This window comes from Ptychodera flava, chromosome 4 (assembly GCF_041260155.1).
Source record: "Ptychodera flava strain L36383 chromosome 4, AS_Pfla_20210202, whole genome shotgun sequence".
Lineage (NCBI taxonomy): Eukaryota > Metazoa > Hemichordata > Enteropneusta > Ptychoderidae > Ptychodera > Ptychodera flava.
The window spans coordinates 38,486,841-38,508,397 of NC_091931.1; the positions used below are offsets into that span (position 1 = coordinate 38,486,841).

Below are 21,557 nucleotides of genomic sequence, written 5' to 3' on the forward strand. Positions count from 1 at the left end.
AAGATTCCACCTAAAATCCAGTAATCAACAGAATGTGTTATATCAAAGGGATATTTTGGGTTAGAAAGACCAAATATCCAGTGTAAAAATCCAGTAATCAACAGAAATATTATACTAAAGGGATATTTTTGGATAGAAAGACAAAATATAATATCCATTTTTACTGACCTGTTTCCATAGTAACCTATTTGCGTTTTAAAAAATCAATTTTTTTCCAAATTCCATTAAAAGTAATCCCAGTTACTATGCAAATGCTCTCCTAAGTGTATTTATCACAGCATGAACTACATGTTAATTTTTGTTTTAGGCCAGAGAAAAAAAAATCTTGTTAATCGGATTTTTTGGACCAAGTTCCAGGAGCGGCGAGCGAAAATATTTTTTTTATTTTTTTTAGGCCGAAGGTAACGCGGTTCTCTGGCATTTTTGCAAAGATGCAGACAAGGCAAGATAATTGTTTCCCTTTTTACCAGAAATATCCCAGACACGAAACACTGATACTGGTAACTGAATTCAAGACTATATTTCCCAACAATAACATAGGCCATTACATTTACAGTTAGTGTTTGCACAACATATTCTGAGTATTTCAACATTCTCTCAGAATAAAACTGAAATGTACAGCAAATCACTGAAATCCAACAATTCAGTATTATCCTTTAATATTGTCCTGGTGGGACCTAGCATCTGAGTTTTTTCATTTTACTTTGGCCCCATGTTTTGACCTCTTTACCACTGTCTATACACATTTTACACAATGGTCTAACAACACTGTACTGTAATCGGAGTGAAGTTATATAGTCATCATTCAGATCGTACTTTAACATCGACGCAACCATGTGTTTTGTCATTGCCGTAATTTTTATACTTTCGATGCAATTTTCATTCAATCGGATGCACCGTCCATCTGCTGTCACGATCTTGTTGAACAAATCGCCGAACGAAATATCAGGACAAACACTGAATAGCGTCTTTAGAACTAACTGTTGGCCATCACGTCAAATGTTGGCGATCAAATTAATACTCATGTGACATGTACTAACCTAACCAAATCGACCCACTTTGCGTCGTGATTCGCCAAATTCAGACGTCACAACAACGTGTTGGCGGTCAACTAAGTCCGTACAAACACTCATTAAAAATCCCGTGCCCGCGAAAACCCGACAAAGTGTAGGGCGCCACCAGCGGCAGTACTAAACATATTTGCAATGCGGAAGTAAGAATTTGCCGCGATCAAAAAAAAAAAAAAATTCCAAATATGCCAAAGTAGAAGCGGCGATTCCGATGAACAATTTATTTTTTCTTCCGGCCTTATGTTGCCTTGGTAAAACATTTTGGTAACCACAGTTTTTTTATTTCAAACCATAGACCCTCGAGAGGGTCTATGCTAAAACATAATTCACTGTTTTTTATTTATTTTATGGATGTCTAAGTAACAACTTAGAAATTTGTTCTATAATAAAAATAATTGTAATTTCTTTGCCTTCATTCTAGGATGAATAGTAAACATAATATATATTGGGGCTATTCTGGTCAAAATTATGTTTTCCGTTAATTTTAGTGTGTTAGAATTAATTTTATATAGACCAGAAATAATTTTTGAAGTATTTTTAATTTTGTTTCATGCAGTCATCCCAAATAAGTGTTATATAGTACAGTACTAACTCATTATGCATCGAATTATGTTTATGCCTTCAAATTAATTTTATGTGCTAAAATTAATTCTACTAGTATCTCAAATTAATTAATTTTAATTTATAATATTAATAATTAAGTAATAATTATTTTTTTTTCGTTAACCAGAGAAGAAAAGGCTATTTTACAAGATTCTGCATATGAAGTGAATTTTCTAGTCTTTTGATGTGTATACTTGCACACCTTTAATACCCATGGAAACAGGTATAATGGACGACAGTGGGACTCAAAAGTTTTGTGACCTATTATACCCGTTTAACCCTCAGAGTTGTATGCAAATTTTAAGTCGCCATGACGACCTGACAACAACATGGCCTTTTCAGCACTAAGACAGTGTAGCAGGGCTAAAAATAGGCCATGGCCCTTCTGTCGGGAGGAGGCATAATTTCTGTGTCATTGTGATTGATACATTATTATCAAAATGCGACGAGAATGCGTTTTTATTGACCATCGTTTCCTGTGTCTGTCATTCAAGAATGCCAGTTCAGATATTGAAACTTTGTTGCAAAGTTCCACCGCACGGCCGGTTGTCTTCGTAATTTCCAGAACAAAGTCATATTATGGCAAATTTCTGTGCCCAGCTGGGTTTGACTGCATGCATTTATCTAGCTCGTCCCAAAGTGACTGACGCATCTTTCAACCTTTTAGCTTGGTGAAAACGCATTTATTGATTCGCCAAAGGCCTGTGGATTCGCATATTTTTGCACAAGTGCTACATGGACATAGGAAAAAGTTCGACTCACCCTAGCCCTCTCGATTGTTGAATACAACCACGGTCCATGATGAGAGTTCTCGAATCAAAAATGTAGTGTAGCCGTGCTCGAATACAAATATCTTCTTATTAAATTACGTCATTGTTATACAGAGTTAGCATTCCAAAGTCTGTCACCCTGTTTAGGGCGGCATTTCCATCTGAATGATTGAACGACGTGAAACGCAAAATTCTATAGCATATGTTCCGGCAATATGTACAGTGTCAGTAGAAATACTGTATACGCTGCTGAGTTACGTAAGCTTATAGCTTATACTCCACAAAATGGCCACAGGCGGCGTGAACTTCTGAAAGGATTTCCTAAACGTCCTACTTGGTACCTTAGACACTCACATGTGATATCCTGAAAAGTATTCTCTGCAGTAATTCCAGTTTCTGTCAAATTCCATCATTTTTAAAGCTCACAACGACACGATAGCGCGAGATCGGAGACGTTCTACTGTCACGCCACGCACTCTCAATTGCGCATGCTCTGGGATTCGCGTCGCGTCTCTGAAGGGCGCGCGCGTGTTCCGACAGAGAAGAACGCGAATCGCAGGGTTTCTGCCCGACTACACTGCCAGGGCGAAACATGCGAAATGCAGAAACAATGTTTATTCTGCAATGCCAATATGACGCTTACGAAATAAGTCTGAATAAGTTTTAAATTATACATCAGAATGAATCCATTGTACATTGGTACGTTTATGAAAGAATTAGTACAGGATACGTGTCTGACATGTTTTTCAATTTTAGGTCAGTTATTAGAGTTGGGGTTTGGGGTTGGGGGGGGGGGGTTCTGAGACCTAACTTAAGCAATTAAGTTAGATTTATAAAATGAACTTTTAATATTACCCCTACTGTATGGAAAATATTCGTTCGGTGGTCGCAGCATAGCAATTTCACTGCAGAGAGAGAGAGAGAGAGAGAGAGAGAGAGAGAGAGAGAGATTTAATTTATATTGGAAATCTTTTTCATAGTCGTGACTTTTGATGGAAGAAAACTAAAAACAAAATTAAATTGAACCGATTGAACGTGTATCCGTAAAGTTCGCACAAAAGTTAAAAGTCTAGGCCTGCTGGTATCGCGTAAACTGCTTGGTGTCACTTTTCCGACAAGCATTTAATTACCCCTTGGCTTAATGATATCCCCCTCTCTCCGTACAGCATGATGCACAATTCTGCGCTGCACGTAAAACAATTGGAAGTCACCCCTATTGACAAACTAAAATATACAACACCTCTTTTTCAGAATTCCCACACAGCTTCAATGAACTGTTATTAGATTTCTATATAATACTTATAGCCCCTAAACTTGTAATAATAATAATAATAATAATAATAATAATAATTTCAGAATTACAGATTCTAATTTCAGAATTACAGATTCTAGTATCGAAGCTAGAGTCAGTCCTTGGAAGTCGGGTTTTGGCCAGAACTGTAAGACGGTGAAATCTCTGATATACATCGGATATTTACGCGCGATTTGAATGAATCTAGTATCGTCCATGGGGTTCTGTCATAGCGATATTAGAGTCCCTAAATCGCCGGTAAATATCGGCAATTTCATAGACGCGGCTTCCCATGGAACAACCACAGTTCATTCTAGTATCGTCTAGTATAGATATTAGTCCCGAAATCGTCGATATGTCAAACTGCGATACTAGATTGTAAATATCCGATATTTAAAAATTGTGCAAAGTCGTGCCTTCATGGCCTGATGCTGTCGACAACTTCTTTGTATTTTAGCTTCAGTGCCTTGAGCTTGCAGTGGCACTGATCTGCTGTCCGGTTTAAACCTCTCTGTAGAGCCTTTTCTGCAATTTTTTTGTACACGAGGCTGTCGGGACACGTTCTCTTTAGCATTCTTTGAATGCTTCGTCTGCCAGAGACTCAGATCAGCAAACCTATTCGGTCGTCTGACCCTTATTTCCACGAGATGTATAGAGCTGTGTTCGGCAGCCATGACCAACGTGAATATTGTATGTTGGTTGTTGTTTGTTTATGTTACAAATATCTGTCGCGTGAAAGCGTTTGAAACGCCTCTGGAGCGGCTCGGTCCGTCCACACAGCGATTTGCGGATAGAGTTAATCCCTACAACGGCTCAGGTCGGGCCGACTAAACCGTCTCAAATCTGAAACGCTTCAGAACCACTTCGGAGTGTCCACACATAACTTTCTGTGCAGTATTGGCCCAGAACCGTTTCAGAGCCGTTTCAATGGCCTGTGTATGAACGGCATATATGATACATACATGAAGACATCAGGGATTGGAAAACAAATTACAGCATAGACACAATGGTGATTTACACTTTATGGTTTGAATAGCACATACATGTATTAATGTTCTTACAAGATTAATGGCAATCTGCATATGCAGGAAAGTTAATTTTAATGATTCACTGGTATGACCCAAGGCAAATGAAATGCTCTTGTGTGTCACTTTCATGTGTTGCTGGGAATGCTTTTCCGCTGTCATTGCTGTTGTGCTCTGACAGTCTTTCAGTTAAATCAGCCAAGGACACCATTAATTACGATGATTCAGTGCAAATGAAATGCATACTATTGAAATGCATCAACTGTAAACCATTAACATATTCATTGTCAATAAATGAGTTATGAATATCATTATAATATAGTGTCTCAGATATTATACACTTGTCATTGTCACACTTCCTAGAGTCAAGACCTGTTTTCTCCAAATACAAATTACCATGTACAATTAAAGTAATTAACACTTTAATATAGTATTTTCAATTTGTTGTAATATGAATTTCTACATCAAAATATGACAAAGCAATGCCTCGCTGGTTAATCTCTTGGATTCTACACGTATTTCATGTATTCTTGAATATCTGTCACTCATGAATCACAAATTACAAGAACATCAGAGAACCAATAGATAATTTACTTGCTTAGGAGAACTACACAGTGTCAGTTTACAAGCACTATCAGAAAAGTCACAGTTATCATAGAATAATTTCATACTTAAGTTGTTAAATATTTATCTTGAATAGATTTATATTGTAGGGAATCAATACAGTTTCAAGTGTAACTGCATAAGGTTTCCATAGTTGCAGTGACTTTTCTTGGAAATCTACTGGTACATAATTCATGAAGTACATGTAATCAATATGAATACTGATGTAGAAGTCTCCAAACCTGCAGGTGTATCCTGTAGTCTTAAGCAAAACTATTACAGGCCTGTTTAAATAGACTGACATAAATTGTCCACACATATCTATAATAGTTTATCATAGATCATGATGAAGGAGATATCACATACAAATAAGTAATCATGGTGATGGGGACCTGGATTAGGTATCTTCTTGTTTTCATGAGATATGGACACAGAGTATGTGTGACATGGTGTTTGCCTGTAATGCTTGATAGGAAATATCAATAATGAAACTGTTTTATTGATATTAATATGAAACATGAATTTTATTTTATCATGGGATATTTGATTTTTGAAGAAGTAAGCAGCAGCTATGTTACTTTGCATGCAACAGATCACCTTTTTGAGCTTATTATACAACACTGTTGTAAATTCATTGTTATTGAAAATTCAAATAGGGCAAAGTTTGGCTTATGTGTGAAAATTTTGAAGCATAAATGTCCAAAAACCAGGCACTTGTGAGAAGAGACACTCATGCTGTAGTATGCAACAGTTGGCACTAAAGTACAAGAAGAGAACTAATACAATTGTGCAACATTATGGCATTTTTAATACTTATTTTTACAACAGAAGCCTTTGAAAATTACTTATGAATAGTCTCAGTCCATTGACAGACTTGACAGAGCAGAAAGTAAATACAGTAGGCACGCAGCCTCATCATATGGTATACACCCTCCAGAGACTGCAGACTGACAATTACTGCTTGCTTGTTCGATGTCTATACATATCAAGATAGGTGCAGTAAGATATACTCATTGATACCTTCTTAACAAAAAATCATGAAATAAAGAAATGTGACTTGTAAATGTATGCATTTCAGGTTCAGTCTAAGCGATCTCCAATCAATCATAGTCATCCATAATCTGATTGTATTACGTGGCTGAGTACCTACAGGTACGGCAGGTCATGTAGCAGTGTTTTCTCTATTGCTACCTCTTACATTAAATGAATATTTCTATTCATTGTGGCCTTGAAAAATTACCCATTTGTGCATATGTGACCAAAACTGTAAAGTTCAATTCATCCATTCACTTTTACTTTAGTGACATATTCCTTTTGACCACCTTTCGACAGGGAAAAACATCAAGCTCTATTAAGTTTATAGAATAATACCCAGTAGAAGAATGGCCAATACTTTGGACATTCTTCCAGGGACAAGGTGCAGTTTTACTTTCACTGTGCTAACAGCAAATTTGCAAGTACATGATGTCTAATTAAAACATTTATGCCCAGGAAAGACTTTTTGGAGGAGTCCAGGAAATACTTGGACAGAGACATTGGACAGTTTCGATGAAAGGCCCATGTTGTTTATCAGCTTTGTAACAAAACAAATTTATGAACTCAATAACACTTTCTGGGGAAAACAAAGGACTAGCACCATGTATTTATGATGTAAATAATCAATGTCAACAAGACATACTGAAGAACAAGGGTTTGAGGACTGTCATTTGAAATGAAGTGGCAATCATAATGAAATTATGGCTTTCGTTTATATAATTTATTGTAGCGGTTGTGAATTTTCATAGTTTTTGATGAAATTTGATGTAGACATTTGCTTCCCTGGCATGCAAGTTCACTCTTATCATTTGGTAAATTGCACACTGATTTTCAGTGTTTATCAACATGCAAGGGAAACAGTGTAAGCTATTTTTAAGTGCATGTACTTGGTTGTATGACATTTTCTCAAGCGTGACATTCTCAGATTAAGTGGTTTTTGTGGATGTGTATGTACATGTACACGTATACCAATGTACATGTCAGTGTGTGAGCAAATAGTTGTGCACAAGCTCTTGTTTGTGAAATTTGTACTGCTTTGTTAGTAAACTAGAAATTAACTATAGATTAAAATGTCTTATAAATGGAGTTCAATATTTGTCATATCAGAAAATTGATGCAACATGCTGTAGATGAAGTGCTGATCTGGTAACATTTTATTGCGTATATACCATATCAGCATATGCAATCCATGATATACAGAATGTACCGGTATCTGTTGAGCCGAGAATTTTTTATTTTAAATTGAAGTTAGACAAACAGCAGACACATACTGGTACTTCAACAAGACATTGGCGGGTTAACTTTCTGCTTGATGCATTTTGTCAGGTGACAATCCCAGTGGTAGTACAATTGTAAGTGATATGATATAAGCAAAAGAACTATTTATAACTTTTCATGCCAGTTTTGATAAAATAAAAATCCATTTTCAAATTATTGATGGGAACAGTCAACATTACCTGACAAATTTAATGAAACTTGTTGGAGGTCGGACTGCAAGTACAGTAAGTAGGTTTTGCCATACTTTCCACTGAGTACATGTACAAGCCTTGTGGAAAAATGAGACAGTGAACTGTAGCCATGCACGATAAAGGGGATTAATTTCCTGTGTTTAAGCTGTGGAGGTAATGATTTATGTGATTCATGTATCAATATCTAGCCATACCTAACGTCTGTCAGCTGCTTTTCAGCATATACTGTAATCGTGATATTTATGCAAATTCTCTGATATGCTTCAACTAAAATCCTATTATAAAAGGACATTTACTGGTTAGGCTAGAGCTATTAAAATATCATTAAAACAGTGCAAATAATATAATACATATATTTCCATAGATTATTGAATAGGATAGTCTATACTATAGGAGCAGTATTTGCATAATTATGCAATGATTGCCATTGGTCAACTTAAACCTCAAATATGATGCATATAATAGAACTTTTTGATCGTTATTGAAACACAATACATGTTATGGCAGGGGTGGGGGGTAATTCTTTGTGAACATTGAACACATGTACTCATGAGAAATCAAATAAGGTGAAAAGTACATCAGTCATAGCTGAGACCAATAGATAACAAAATTTAGCATTGACAAATTTGCCACAAACTGTTTTCCAATACTGAAGAGTACATATAATTCAATTTGATATGTAACGACACAGATATTGCTTTATGAAAAAGTTGTAGGAATGTAGTCTTAGACTAGTATCTACATGTTTTTAGCTGTTCCAAATGAGTATTAAGTTTGAACATCGACTAGATACTGGATAGTGAAATAATTGAATGGTAAAAACAAAGGGACTTGTTGGTTAGCTCTTAAGTGACCTGTCACTGCAAAATTTTGGGAGTGGCAACTCAAGGCTACTTGCTCAGTCTACATGTAGTTCTGTGAGTATCAATCCGAATCCGAAAGTTGCTAGGCACAGTGTATGCAGAGCTGAAGCAGGCTTGGAATTGGTCTCCAATTGTAGATTAAATGTGGTCTGCCCATTGTGTTTTTCTAGATTATGTAAGTGTGTTATGTTCAACAACTCTATGACTAAGAAGAGCAAGTTTATGGCTTTCAGTTTATTCCTAAAGGCAGACCAGATATTTTGATTTGTACAGGAAGAAAGGATACTACAAGGACTGTCTACTTATATGTACATCATTCAGATAGACTCGATTGTTAGTCCCCACAGACACCGTCCGGGGGGGATATATAGGTTTGGTCATGTCCGTGCGTGCGTGCGTCCGTCCATTCACGCAGATATCTCAGAGATGCCCGGAGCGATTTCATTCAAATTTGGTACAAGGATTACTTCATATGTCATACAGATGCACATCAATTTGTTTTCTGATACGATCCAATATGGCCGCCAGGCGGCCATTTTATTACAATTTTTTCATGTACAGAGCCATAACTCAGACATGTTTCAACCGATTTTATTCAAACTTTATACAAGGACATTGAACTATGTCATACATATTCACGTCGCCACCAGGCGGCCATTTTATTACGATTTTTTCATGTACAGAGTCATTACTCAGGCAAGTTTCAACTGATTATATTCAAAGTTGGTATGAGGACATTGACCAATGTCAAAGATATGCACGTCGATTTGTTTTGTGATACAATCCAATATGGCTGCCAGGCGGCCATGTTGTTATGATTTTTTCATGTACAGAGCCATAACTCAGGCATATCTCAACGGATTTTATTCAAACTTTATACAAGGACATTGACCTATGTCATACAAATTCACGTCGATTTGTTTTGTGATATGATTCAATATGGCTGCCAGGCGGCCATTTTATTACGATTTTTTCATGTACAGAGTCATTACTCAGATAAGTTTCAACTGATTGTATTCAAAGTTGGTACAAGGACATTGACCAATGTCTTAGATATGCACGTCAATTTGTTTTGTGATACGATCCAATATAGCTGCTGTGCGGCCATGTTGTTACGATTTTTTCATGTACAGAGCCATAACTCAGACATAGCTCAACCGATTTTATTCAAACTTGGTACAAGGACATTGACCTATGTCATACACATTGATTTGTTTTGTGATACGATCCAATATGGCCACCATGTGGCCATTTTATATTACCTTTTTTTCATGTTCAGAACCATAACTCAGACATGTATCAAGCAAATTTATTCAAAGTTGGTACAAGGAGATTGACCAATGTCATAGATATGCACGTTAATTTGTTTTGTGATACGATCCAATATGGCTGCTGTGCGGCCATTTTGTTATGATTTTTTCATGTACAAAGCCATAACTCAGGCATATCTCAACCGATTTTATTCAAAGTTGGTACAAGGACATTGATCGATGTTATACACATTGATTTGTTTTGTGATACAATCCAATATGGCCACCATGTGGCCATTTTATATTACGTTTTTTTCATGTACCAGAACCATAACTCAGACATGTATCAAGCAAATTTATTCAAAGTTGGTACAAGGAGATTGACCAATGTCATAGATATGCACGTCAATTTGTTTTGTGATACGATCCAATATGGCTGCTGTGCGGCCATTTTGTTATGATTTTTTCATGTACAGAGCCATAACTCAGACATAGCTCAACCGATTTTATTCAAACTTGGTACAAGGACATTGACCTATGTCATACACATTGATTTGTTTTGTGATACGATCCAATATGGCCACCGTGTGGCCATTTTATATTACGTTTTTTCATGTCCAGAACCATAACTCAGACATGTATCAAGCAAATTTATTCAAAGTTGGTACAAGGAGATTGACCAATGTCATAGATATGCACGTTAATTTGTTTTGTGATACGATCCAATATGGCTGCTGTGCGGCCATTTTGTTATGATTTTTTCATGTACAAAGCCATAACTCAGGCATATCTCAACCGATTTTATTCAAAGTTGGTACAAGGACAATGACCGATGTTATACATATGCACATTGATTTGTTTTGTGATACGATCCAATATGGCCGCCATGTGGCCATTTTATTACGATTTTTTCATGTCCTGAACTACAACTCAGACATGCATCAAGCGAATTTATTCAAAAGTATTTTTATCACAGACCTAATGAAGAGGACTCTATCCTCTCTGAGGACCTGTAATCAAAGTACCCATTAACAAGTGGGGACTGTGTCATCAACGATGACTTGTCGTATATACCTCTTTGAAAATGGAAGAGAATCATTATAGCTTTGCCTATAACTAGTACTATTGCTGAGACGTCTTCAACTACTTATAACAAAAATGTAAAATCGAACTGTAATTCCTGGTTGGGTGATATGTGAAGGATGTGTATTTCACTTGGGCTAAAAAAGAAAATCAGACTAGCTGATAATAAGCTTTAATATGTTGCGTTTCCTTTTACCACACAACAAGTACACCAGTACATGTATAATTCATGGTAATGTTATTCTTGTAATAGAAAACCTTGTGTAGGCTGACTTTGTATTGGAGCAAGGTAAAGAGACCTTGAAAGTTTTAGTGAACACCATATGGATAAAGAAAGGCCCAAGGCAAGTATTAAGAAGGAAGGAGCTTGCAGAAGTTGTTTATGATTCATTGGTTGCTATGTACACAGTGTACAATATTAGGCTTCGGAGGACAAGTCCTTTCAAATCACTCAAGGACTGTTCCCTACTGTTCACGTTCTTACAAGTATACATTTTATCTGCATGTGCTCAGTTGATGTTCAGATGCCCTTGTGATCAAGTGAACTTACCCAAATATAGGCAAATGATATGCCATTGAAATGCCATGGAGATGTCTGTCTGTCATGTGTACCTATGGTGTAATATTCTGTGTCTCTTGGAGATGTCATACATACATACTTCATACTGTTTGTCAAACAAATCATTGTACTTACACAGCACTGGTACATGTGTACTTTCTGTATAGTATGGTATTAAAGGTAGGTATAGATGCATTTCCTCTTCTTAATCCATAAAAAGTGTCTAATTCTCATGTCTACTGGTACTTGTTAGTTGCCTTGATTCCATTGATATCAAGGTTTTGTGGCATGGTCGTTAATGTTCCGTTTGCCTGTAGGTTCGCAGAGAACATTCTGTTTGTGAAGATACTTTTAAATAGCTACAGTTCATTTATAATATAAAGACAGTTTGATACACTTGTCTCAGAAGGTTCTGACGAGTCTGAGCCACCAGAGTGTTACTGTGATAGGCATTTCTAAAAACGTAGTATGGTATTTTGATTGACTTAAATTGTCTGAGATGTCATTCTGTGAAGCGGATCAGATCTGTCTGTAAAGTGTGTATTTACAAATGGGTGTTGCGGAAATTCAAACAATGTTAAATAGTCTCTTCAAGCAAGAGAGGTATTGTCATTATAGACCTCTTAAGTTGTAGTATAAGGAAATTTGACGTGATACTTTACATCCCCAGGGCAAAGAGATTGTTTGTGTCCCTCAAGAAGGTGATTTCCATCAGGTGATACATGTAACAAGATTAATACTAATGAAGTCCAAAACCCCAATCGGTTGCTGTCAGGCTCAGAGATGAAATGTACGTTTCACACTTGTTGGAGAATTTCTGTCTAGGAATGACAATGAGCATTTGTCATGCATGAATACATTACATTTATACCCAAGGTAAAGTGTGATCCCCACTTGAGTTCTCACACTCAAAGCATACCAGGGACTTTTAATAGAAACTACACCACACATGTGACCACCTTCAAAATGTTGGGGAAATCTTTGAGCAATGTTATATGCCCCTCAATTCTGAAAACGACTTTTCATTTCACAAATATGTGCAAACAGTTTGATTTTGCATTTCATAAGAGACCAATACATACACAAAAGTTCACGTTTCTGTACTTGATACACATACTCAAAAAGGATTGATTATACTTTGTTCTGCAGCTATCGTATTTACAGTAATGTTTTATGTATACAACATCAGCTATTGTATTTAATGTATCATGTATACAACATCCGCAGTATACACAGTATTACTTTCCAGGCCGGAGAGTAAACATATAAAAGCATAATTGCTAGCTATACTATTTTTATTACATTGGAGTAAATCACATGTTTATATCAACTCCTAGACATAGTACTTTATATAACAGATCCTTATTATGCATATTTGAACATGCTTCAGATTTACATTTGTAAGTAGGACCTTGGTTCATGTTCCATTTGACGCAAATTCCATCATCATTTTATAACAGCATTACATACTCATCACAATTATTTTTGGAAGTGCAATATGTGAATAAAAATACCATTCAATGAGAATGCAGGGTATAACTCAATTTGCATTTCAACGCCCACAAAGTCATGCATAGCAGAACTTTACTATATGTAATCTGTTAATCTGCGTCATTATTGTAAAATTTCAACTTGCCCACAAGACAAGGTAAGACAGTTTATGTTAAGTATATTAAGAAAAGTTGAAAACTTATCAACCCTATGTAGAAATAGTACAACATATTATTTAGTTAACTTTCGATGTGCATGTAAATGTTAAATATCACATTTTATCTGTGATTGAAGTCAAGTCAGGAGTATCTTACAAATGATATATCATGGTAGGATATCTTGTTTAGCTTGAAAAGTTTTCCACTAAAGGCTTCCCAGTTTTACAACATGAATCATTAAATATTTACCGATGTATGATTTAGTGTTTTGTCTGCCTTACAGCAGTCATCTTGTTGGGAATTGTACTCAGAAGCACTGTCCAGCATATTACCAGTATAATTTATGTGATCTAGGATAGGTTGTGCAACTGTACTTGGAAGGTCAGTCACCCAGGGAAATTCAGATTCTTCAGACGCATCATGAGTTTAGGCTTGCAATTGAAAATGTAAGATTGATACAAGGCAATTCACTCAAAAAATAATCTGAAATTGTAGAATTAGATGACTTTGACATTTATAGCTGAAACATAATCCAAAATTCATTTCAGTGTGCTACTATAAACTTCCCAGTATGTGAATTAATGAAGTACTTCGGCAAGTTTAATATTGCTGCTTGTCATAAAATTCTGTTTTCAATAGTAGCTGCTCAATAAACTTACTTATTCCAAGACAGCAATACAGAGATGTCACATACATTATTCTCAGTTTATGCAGTGCAGGTTCCAGATACAGTACATGTTTGTTTTATGTTCATCTTCCCATCTGTACATACCATACCGGTACATTAGTGAGAAATTCACTGTTTACATTTAATACCTTAATCCTAAATTTATGATCAGATGAAGGAGAAAAATTCTGTCTTCTGATCATTATTTCCTTCTGCTCTGTTGAAAGTATTCCTGTGTCCAGTTCACCAGCAAATGTTTTAATTCTGAATTTTGGTAGATTGTATTATCACAAAATATTACCCAGTAAATTGGGAGGGGGGTTGCCTTTAAATGGTGCCTTTACAGATGCATATATATTGAATATGTGTCCTGCATGTTGCCAGGGAGTAATATTACATTTACCTGTTGAGACTTAGTTTTCCCAAAATAGTATATCCGGGTGAGCTTGAAACAAGCTGGTTGCTGTTTTGCCTTCGGTGACTCATCCCGAGAAGGCTATATGTATATTCTTTGCACAAAAATAGCTCGTCAGTCTATGACTGCAGTAGTTTAATGGGAGCACAAGTTGTTACTTTCAATAATTGTGAATCATAAAATTTAGAAACTTTATATAGGGGTGTCATTTTGTGGATACAATGTTAGTAATTGAAAGTAAGTGTGGTCAAGTCATACGTTTTCACTTTGCGGCAACAACTGTGATAGTGTCTATAAAGCAATATGGAAAAGTTTTCATGACAAATATGTAGAAAAACAGCTGCAAGTTGCAACGGAAAGGAAAATGAAAAAAACAGCAAATGAAATATTGAAAAAAAAGACCAATAATATGAAAAAGGTTGGATTGTTGGTCAGAAAGTGAAACACTTTCAAACCATGAATGAACCACTTTTAACTTTTTCCCATTCATATGTTAAAGATCAACAACAAGGAAATAAAAGTCAACTCAGGATATCTATCAAAGTGCCTTGACACTTTCAGAAGTTTCATAAATACTCATCAAAATGCCTTGACACTTTCTCATAATTTTTTGACGTTTGATATGCAGATTGAAACATCAAAGGAAATCAAAAACGTTTTATGCACAGTATACCAATACATTAACATCTACGGTTATATGTACTTGCTCAAAGAATGGTTTCTCAAAATGTACATACTCTCCACATGTAGTTTTGCAAATCGTGCTGACTAGGAACATTTTTTCTCTGTTAATAGCTATGAAATACCAATTTCAGAACAGATAGTTTCATTCAAACAGTGATCATGTTGATGTTTGTTGTTGTTGAAATGGAGATTCACCAGCTTTTCACTGAAATACCTTTTGTTCCGTAAAATCAGACTTCATTCCAAGCACAGTTATTGCAAATAAAACATCACCATCTAATCTGAATTTTCCCATTTCTGATTTCAAATTATAGTTCCTAACGTTAAGACCATTTACCAACAAGTAAAGTCTATTAACTGTCAGAAGCACTCCAGCAGTGTTTGTTGATAGAATCCATATGGAAAACTGAAGTTGTCAATTTTCATTTTGTTCCACAATTACTAATCATATATCAGCCACAAGTTCCACGTTCACACCGTCATATAACTTACCACTTTTAAGTGTGAAAGATGGCCTTCAGGAAGATTTCCAAGGTGGGCAAGTTCAAACTTACCTTCACAATCTCTGGCACTTTTTAACTTCATAAATGCTGACTAACAGGCAGTACGCTTGTCTTAGTCACTGTTAAGTGACAATAAATAACTACATGTATGAATATGAACACCAGAATTTTTGCATATTCTATTTCAGTCTTTCCAACAGGAGTTTCCTCTGCACTGACGTACTTAATGTTTTAAATATTTAACATATGCATTCTATTTAAATTGCAGATGAAAGAAATTATTCACCGATGAAATGCTAACATCTATCAGAAATCAGCATGCTTAGTTGTACGTACCGGCATTTGACAAGGGGTTGGATCAATGGATCGTCAAGCCAAGTCTATTGCCTTGGAAAAGGCACATGTTCATGATGTCTATGAGAAGATTGCACCTCACTTCAGTGATACCAGATACAAGGCATGGCCTCGAGTGAAACAGTTTCTCCTGGAGTTGGAACCAGGCAGTTTAGTAGCTGACATAGGTAAGTTTTTATTCTCAGTGCCAGCATTCCATTCCTAAATATTAAAATAACCCGTCATCCATCATCATTTTAAAAACAAAAGTTTTAGATTGAGGTGCTAGTCTTTGAACCCTCTACATGTGTACAGCTCATAAATCAAGGTTACTTTGAAATTGAATTTTCAAATTTCATCCCCCTGATAAATTAACATAACAAAAAGCATGTGAGAGAAATTATTAACCCAAGGGCAAAATTGTGTATATACTCTGCAGATTTTAAGGGATCCCTGAACTTCTTTTGATATCAATGTTTTAAGTTCAAGGGCACTAATTAGCCTTTTCATTTATTTTGGTATAATATGAATAGTGAAAACTAATTATCATTGGCATATGTACCCTATTGTAATTCAAGTCTCTTTCCAAGTGTGTTCATATTTAAATTCTGAAAGCTAAAGAAAATCAGGTTTGACAAATGCTGTACCAAAGATAAATTACTGGTATACTTTGAAGAGGTCTACATTTATATTTGAAGGGTTCATTAGTATTCTACACGTATGTAGCACTGTACAATGCAGTGGCATGTACATCACTCTGTATCTAACAATTATATTAGTGAATGAAATCTAATGATTGAGAAATATGTCCTTCGTAAGTGACAGCCTTTTTTTCAAAGCTATCAGGTGCTCATGCTGTGTAGCTAATATTGTTGGTGTGTGCACGGGCAGAAAATGATTAGATTTTCTTTGCTATTTCTGTCTCAGAGAATGGTCAACAATTTAATCCTAGTGATTGTTCATATACTAAGACGTCATTTCATGAAATAGACCCGCAAAGCAATTTGAGTGGCCATAATAAAAATTATTTGCAAGTCAGAAAAAATTGGCATTAATGATTCACAGCAATATCATCTATAATTTTTCAAGGAAAATAAAATCTTTCATCAGTTGCTGTCTTTTGACATCATTTTTGTCAGTTTATGTTTCTTTAGGGAACTTAACTCATTGTGGTTTGAAAACACTGAAAGGGTCATTGATAAAATGTGTACGCAGTAAATATCTCTACCCTCAATTACAGACATAAAGAAATAACGATATACCTCATGGTATCAAACAGAAATTATGTATATAGACATTACTGGACGGCATCTCTTACATTAACCATACATTTTGGCATGGAGCACAGCAGGATTACTTTTGAATGATCATACTCTGCATCTACTTTACATAAGCGCTATATTCATTTTGAGATTTCCAATCTATTTCTGGACAAAAAAATAGCAAAAAATGCTCCATGAATGATCCGTTACGTTAATTAAGTGGTTCCCTAGCTTATTCTGTAACTCATCCTGTATAAGGATATTCCCTTGAGGGTAACCTTTTCAAATTTGCAATGAAAACATTTTTCCTACAATGAAAACAGATTTATTGATTTTTACAATACACAATCTCTGTTGTAGCATCATGTCTATGCCCTTTTGAAAAAAAAGCCACTTCCCACATGATGTGCCAATCTGTTTCCAGTAGGGATTTGCTCATGAAATACAGTGACTGCCAGACAACTTCCAGTCGTCAAGCGGCTTACTTTCTCAATGGAGATAAATGAATCGTACAATTGCATCTGTCAGGAAAACCAATCCGTAATGACGTCGCAATACTCTCAATCCACCAGTGTGTAAAACTAGCCAAACAGAGCAGTGCAGAGAATTTATGGCCAATCACCTTCCTATACATTGTACATCTCACAAAGACGATGTACACCTTTCAATTGTCGCCCCAGGTTAATCATGATGAAGGGATGGCAAACAAGCCACTGACAGGACAGACTCATTTGTCACTGAAAAGCTGGTGATTTACTTCACAGGAAACTGGGAGACTCAAAAAACTACATTTTCACTGCCCTTTCTGCCACTGCTACATGTATCAACAGCTTTTGGTCATTCATTCACTTTTCAATTTATTCCTAGGGCATGATCACTCTGTGTATGTTCTTTTTTTTTTCTATCCCTGTAAACCTTTTGAAGTGCACCTTGAAGACTGTTCATTTTGCAGGTCAATTGATCATTCAATTAGGATGTGCAAGTTACAAGCTGCTTAAAATTCAAACTTTCTGCCATAGCAGCGCATGATTTCTCTCAATAGCTGAACTGTATGTAGAAGTGACTTTTTTTAAGTTTTCATTTACTATATATCTATTGCATGAATTTATACCCTACAATTGGAGAATCATAAGTTACAGAGTACAGAAGATATCCTACTATATGTCAGTGTTGTCTAGAACCTTGCTGTATTTCTGTTATGATAATCAAAAAGTAAGTTTTGAGTATCATATCAAAACCTCGTAGAGATTCTAGACAAGTGTCAATGTGTTGTTGAAATATTGGTACAATAATAAATGGGTCACTGATTTAATTTTTTCAAAATAATAATTGTACATGTACAGTAATATAGGGTAATTTAAACACATAGTGAAATGGATGTAGGACGTATATTTATTAATAATTTATGAATGCAATTTTTCTGGACTAAAAGATAACTGATAAAGCTAGTATTTTGTCTGTACATGTATGTCTCCCATTTTAAGAATTGATTATAAACTAGACTTAGTATTTAAACAAAAGCTGAAACAAAAAATATTCTGGTCATTGCAGTTACTGGTACTGCTTGTCAATATGTGATATTCTATTTTCTATATCTCCAGTCAGAGTAAATTCAGTGTGACAATATTCATGGCATGTTACAGCTGTAAAGGCAGCTTTTACATTCACCAGGGCTTTACTGAAACATCGTAACTGCTTTTCCGGGTGTGCGTGTGATTTGCCTGTAAATGGCTGTGACATTGTGATGGGTATATAAGCCTTAAATTTATCTGTTTCACATACGGTGCAGGTACACCTTAGATCTTCAAGTAATTTAAAAGCCCAGGTCCATTTCCTCTGAATCTGTCACATTCCACTGAGCTGTAAGGTCTTGATACTAATAAAGTTAATAGTCTCCTCGACAGGACTTCATCATGTCGGTAAATCCCTCGAAGGCAATACCTGTCAGTTTCTTTGAGATATATTTGATGACAATGTAAGGAAAGAGCTTTGTATTGTATATAATTCAATCATTTATAAATGAGGTTGTTTGACGCAACATCACACTTCAATCTGCATATTTCAATCACACGCTTTCCACTTTATGGTGACCCATAAGTTAACTGATACACATTATTGTGAACTTTACATGTACTGTATGGACAGATTTTACTCACAAATTATATTCAAGTGCTAGATAATGTGTTCGTACAATGTCTTGTATTTTCAGGAGAAAAAAATAATAAACTGAAGGTCTTCACAATTTCCAATTCAATAGCATTGTAGTAATATATAATGTACATAATCATTTAATACAAAAATTTAACAGCATCCAAGATATGGCAAGGAATATGATAACTTATACTTCTGTATCTGGTAGATGTGAGCTTGATCAGCATGAAAATTGACACTATGCAGTCATGATATCTATTATGAAAGGATTTTCTCAAATTGGAAATTATAACAGCTGTATGCTGTACTTGTAAAACGCTCAAAGGCAAATATCTACTGACTTTGGATGTGCATGGAAACATTTTGAGCTCTGAAGTACCTGGTGTATAGATTAATTAAAAATGCTTTAACATCAGATTTATTGTTTCTGATGTTGTTAGTACAGTAGTATTTAGTATTTCAATAGGCCCTTATTGTACCTTCAGAGTGTAACATCTCTGACCCATTCCTTAAAAATTTCTTAGTAAGTTTCAGTGAAAAAAAGCCTGTTCACTGACTTCAGTGTGTTTCTTGGCAACATGGAGGGTCAATTAAACCCATATGATTTTATGTATTATGGTTAGCAATCATATTGCTGTAACACCTGAAACAGAACATGATATTATTACAAAGAAGCTAATAAGTCTTGTTTTCAAGAGATGTTCATACATAAAAGAGTGAATTTTTCTAAAAATTGGACTCAAAGTCAAGTGTTATTAGCAAAATGTTTGAGTGGCTTTGAAAATGACCAGTAACACAAGTATATTACATGTACTTCCTGTTTGACCGTAAGGTCTACTGTTGACTTGAAATGTCAAAGGGACACATCGCAGTCAATGCCAACCACAACATCTATTTTTAACCCTGACAGGAAATCCTCTCACTCAAAATAGATACACACTGTACACCATACTCAAACTTGTGTAAGTGACATTGACTGTACATTACACATGCCACAGGTGTCCGGAGTTGCCGGTGTACATGCATAGAGAGAATGGGAAGGTTTGACACAATTTTGCCCTCCGGAATCCTGTAGACAATAACAATCCACGTATATCAACGCATGCAGTCAAAAAACTACCTTCCTCCGACAGATAAATACCTTTGACGTTTAATGTCCAACCCTGAGACGTGTTAATTGTTATTTAGTCTCTCTCTTGGCCCTAAATTCCTGGTTACGTACATCCTCAGGCTGTTACTACGTCAGCCATTTTGAATGGGGCGAAATTACCCATGGTTCAGCGCGCATAAGTGATGAACTCGTGACCTTTGCACGATCAAAACAAACGTAACAATGGTAAACTTTCCCATGACTTGAGTTTGTGCAAAACGCAAAGCTGGACGTTGTGTGCACCAATACTTGTAGCCCTTTGATAGTGAATTTAAATTTAGCGGTTGCGGGGTCACGGGTTCATGTCGAATGCTAATGACCCGCACTGCACTATGGGAAAGAATCTGGTTATTAAAATGGCTGCCGTACGTAACAGCCTGATGAACGGGGTTACCAGAGAGTTTTGGGCCGATATTGAGACTAAATGCTAGTTTGCCCACTTGAAACTTGAGCGTTAAAGGCAAGAGGTATTTCGCTATCGGCGTAGACCTTTTATTTGACTCTAAACTCCTTATTTGTTTGGATTCACGGTCCGGCGGGCAAAATCGTGTCAAACCTTCCCATTCTCTCTATGCATGTACACCGGCAACTCCGGACACCTGTGACACATGCAGTGTTGCAGCCAGGAAATTTAAATTAGGGGACACCGTGTCCCACTATCGTTTATTTATGGAGATATTTTTCACATTTTGGGGAAAACATGCGGCAGTTGTCAATCAAATTTTATATTATTTTGTAACAAAGTAGTTTCACCAACAAAAAGTAAAGATATCGACACCACGCCACAATGCTTGAATTTCGTGCAATTACACCGTATCTGCCGCCAATCAGAGCTCGGTCAAATAAGCACCTGGAGATTCACACTGTGGTTTACACCACCATTTTGATTGACAGCGATTTCCAATGAAAATCCAATCGTTTCTTTTCTAACTTTTCAAACAAAGGGATGAAAAGTAGGTGTAAAGCATGTCAGAATTCAAAACTAAGTGCTGTAATCGAGTGGTGATATATTTGTGATGACAACAATATGGTTTTTGTAAGTCAAAAAGCTGGATTTTTCCGGAGTTCTTTCCCTGTGCTGCTTGGTGGGAGGCATCTGCATAATGAGTGTCATCCTTTTTA

General features: G+C 36.0%; 2 protein-coding genes across 4 annotated transcripts in view; one reads left to right on the forward strand and one right to left on the reverse strand.

Moving 5' to 3' along the window:
* Positions 1-15,648, reverse strand: part of LOC139131689 (lipoyl synthase, mitochondrial-like) — a 42,111-nt gene extending 26,463 nt beyond the window's left edge. Inside the window, exons 1-2 of one of the 2 annotated variants that reach the window (XM_070697866.1) lie at positions 15,591-15,625; positions 11,757-11,932 (exon numbers count right to left, since the gene is read on the reverse strand). The gene's annotated coding sequence lies outside the window, so the exon portion shown is untranslated. Of the gene's footprint in view, positions 1-11,756; positions 11,933-15,590 lie in introns of both variants that reach the window. The other variant, XM_070697867.1, reaches the window with a different exon arrangement.
* The window catches only part of LOC139131688 (protein starmaker-like), a 57,770-nt gene that overhangs the window by 15,069 nt on the left and 21,144 nt on the right, over positions 1-21,557 (forward strand). Inside the window, exons 1-2 of one of the 2 annotated variants that reach the window (XM_070697865.1) lie at positions 11,736-11,801; positions 15,808-16,060. In XM_070697865.1, coding sequence (XP_070553966.1) covers positions 15,901-16,060 — 160 coding nt within the window. In that variant the 5' untranslated portion in view covers positions 11,736-11,801; positions 15,808-15,900. Of the gene's footprint in view, positions 1-11,735; positions 11,802-15,807; positions 16,061-21,557 lie in introns of those variants that run through there. The other variant, XM_070697863.1, reaches the window with a different exon arrangement.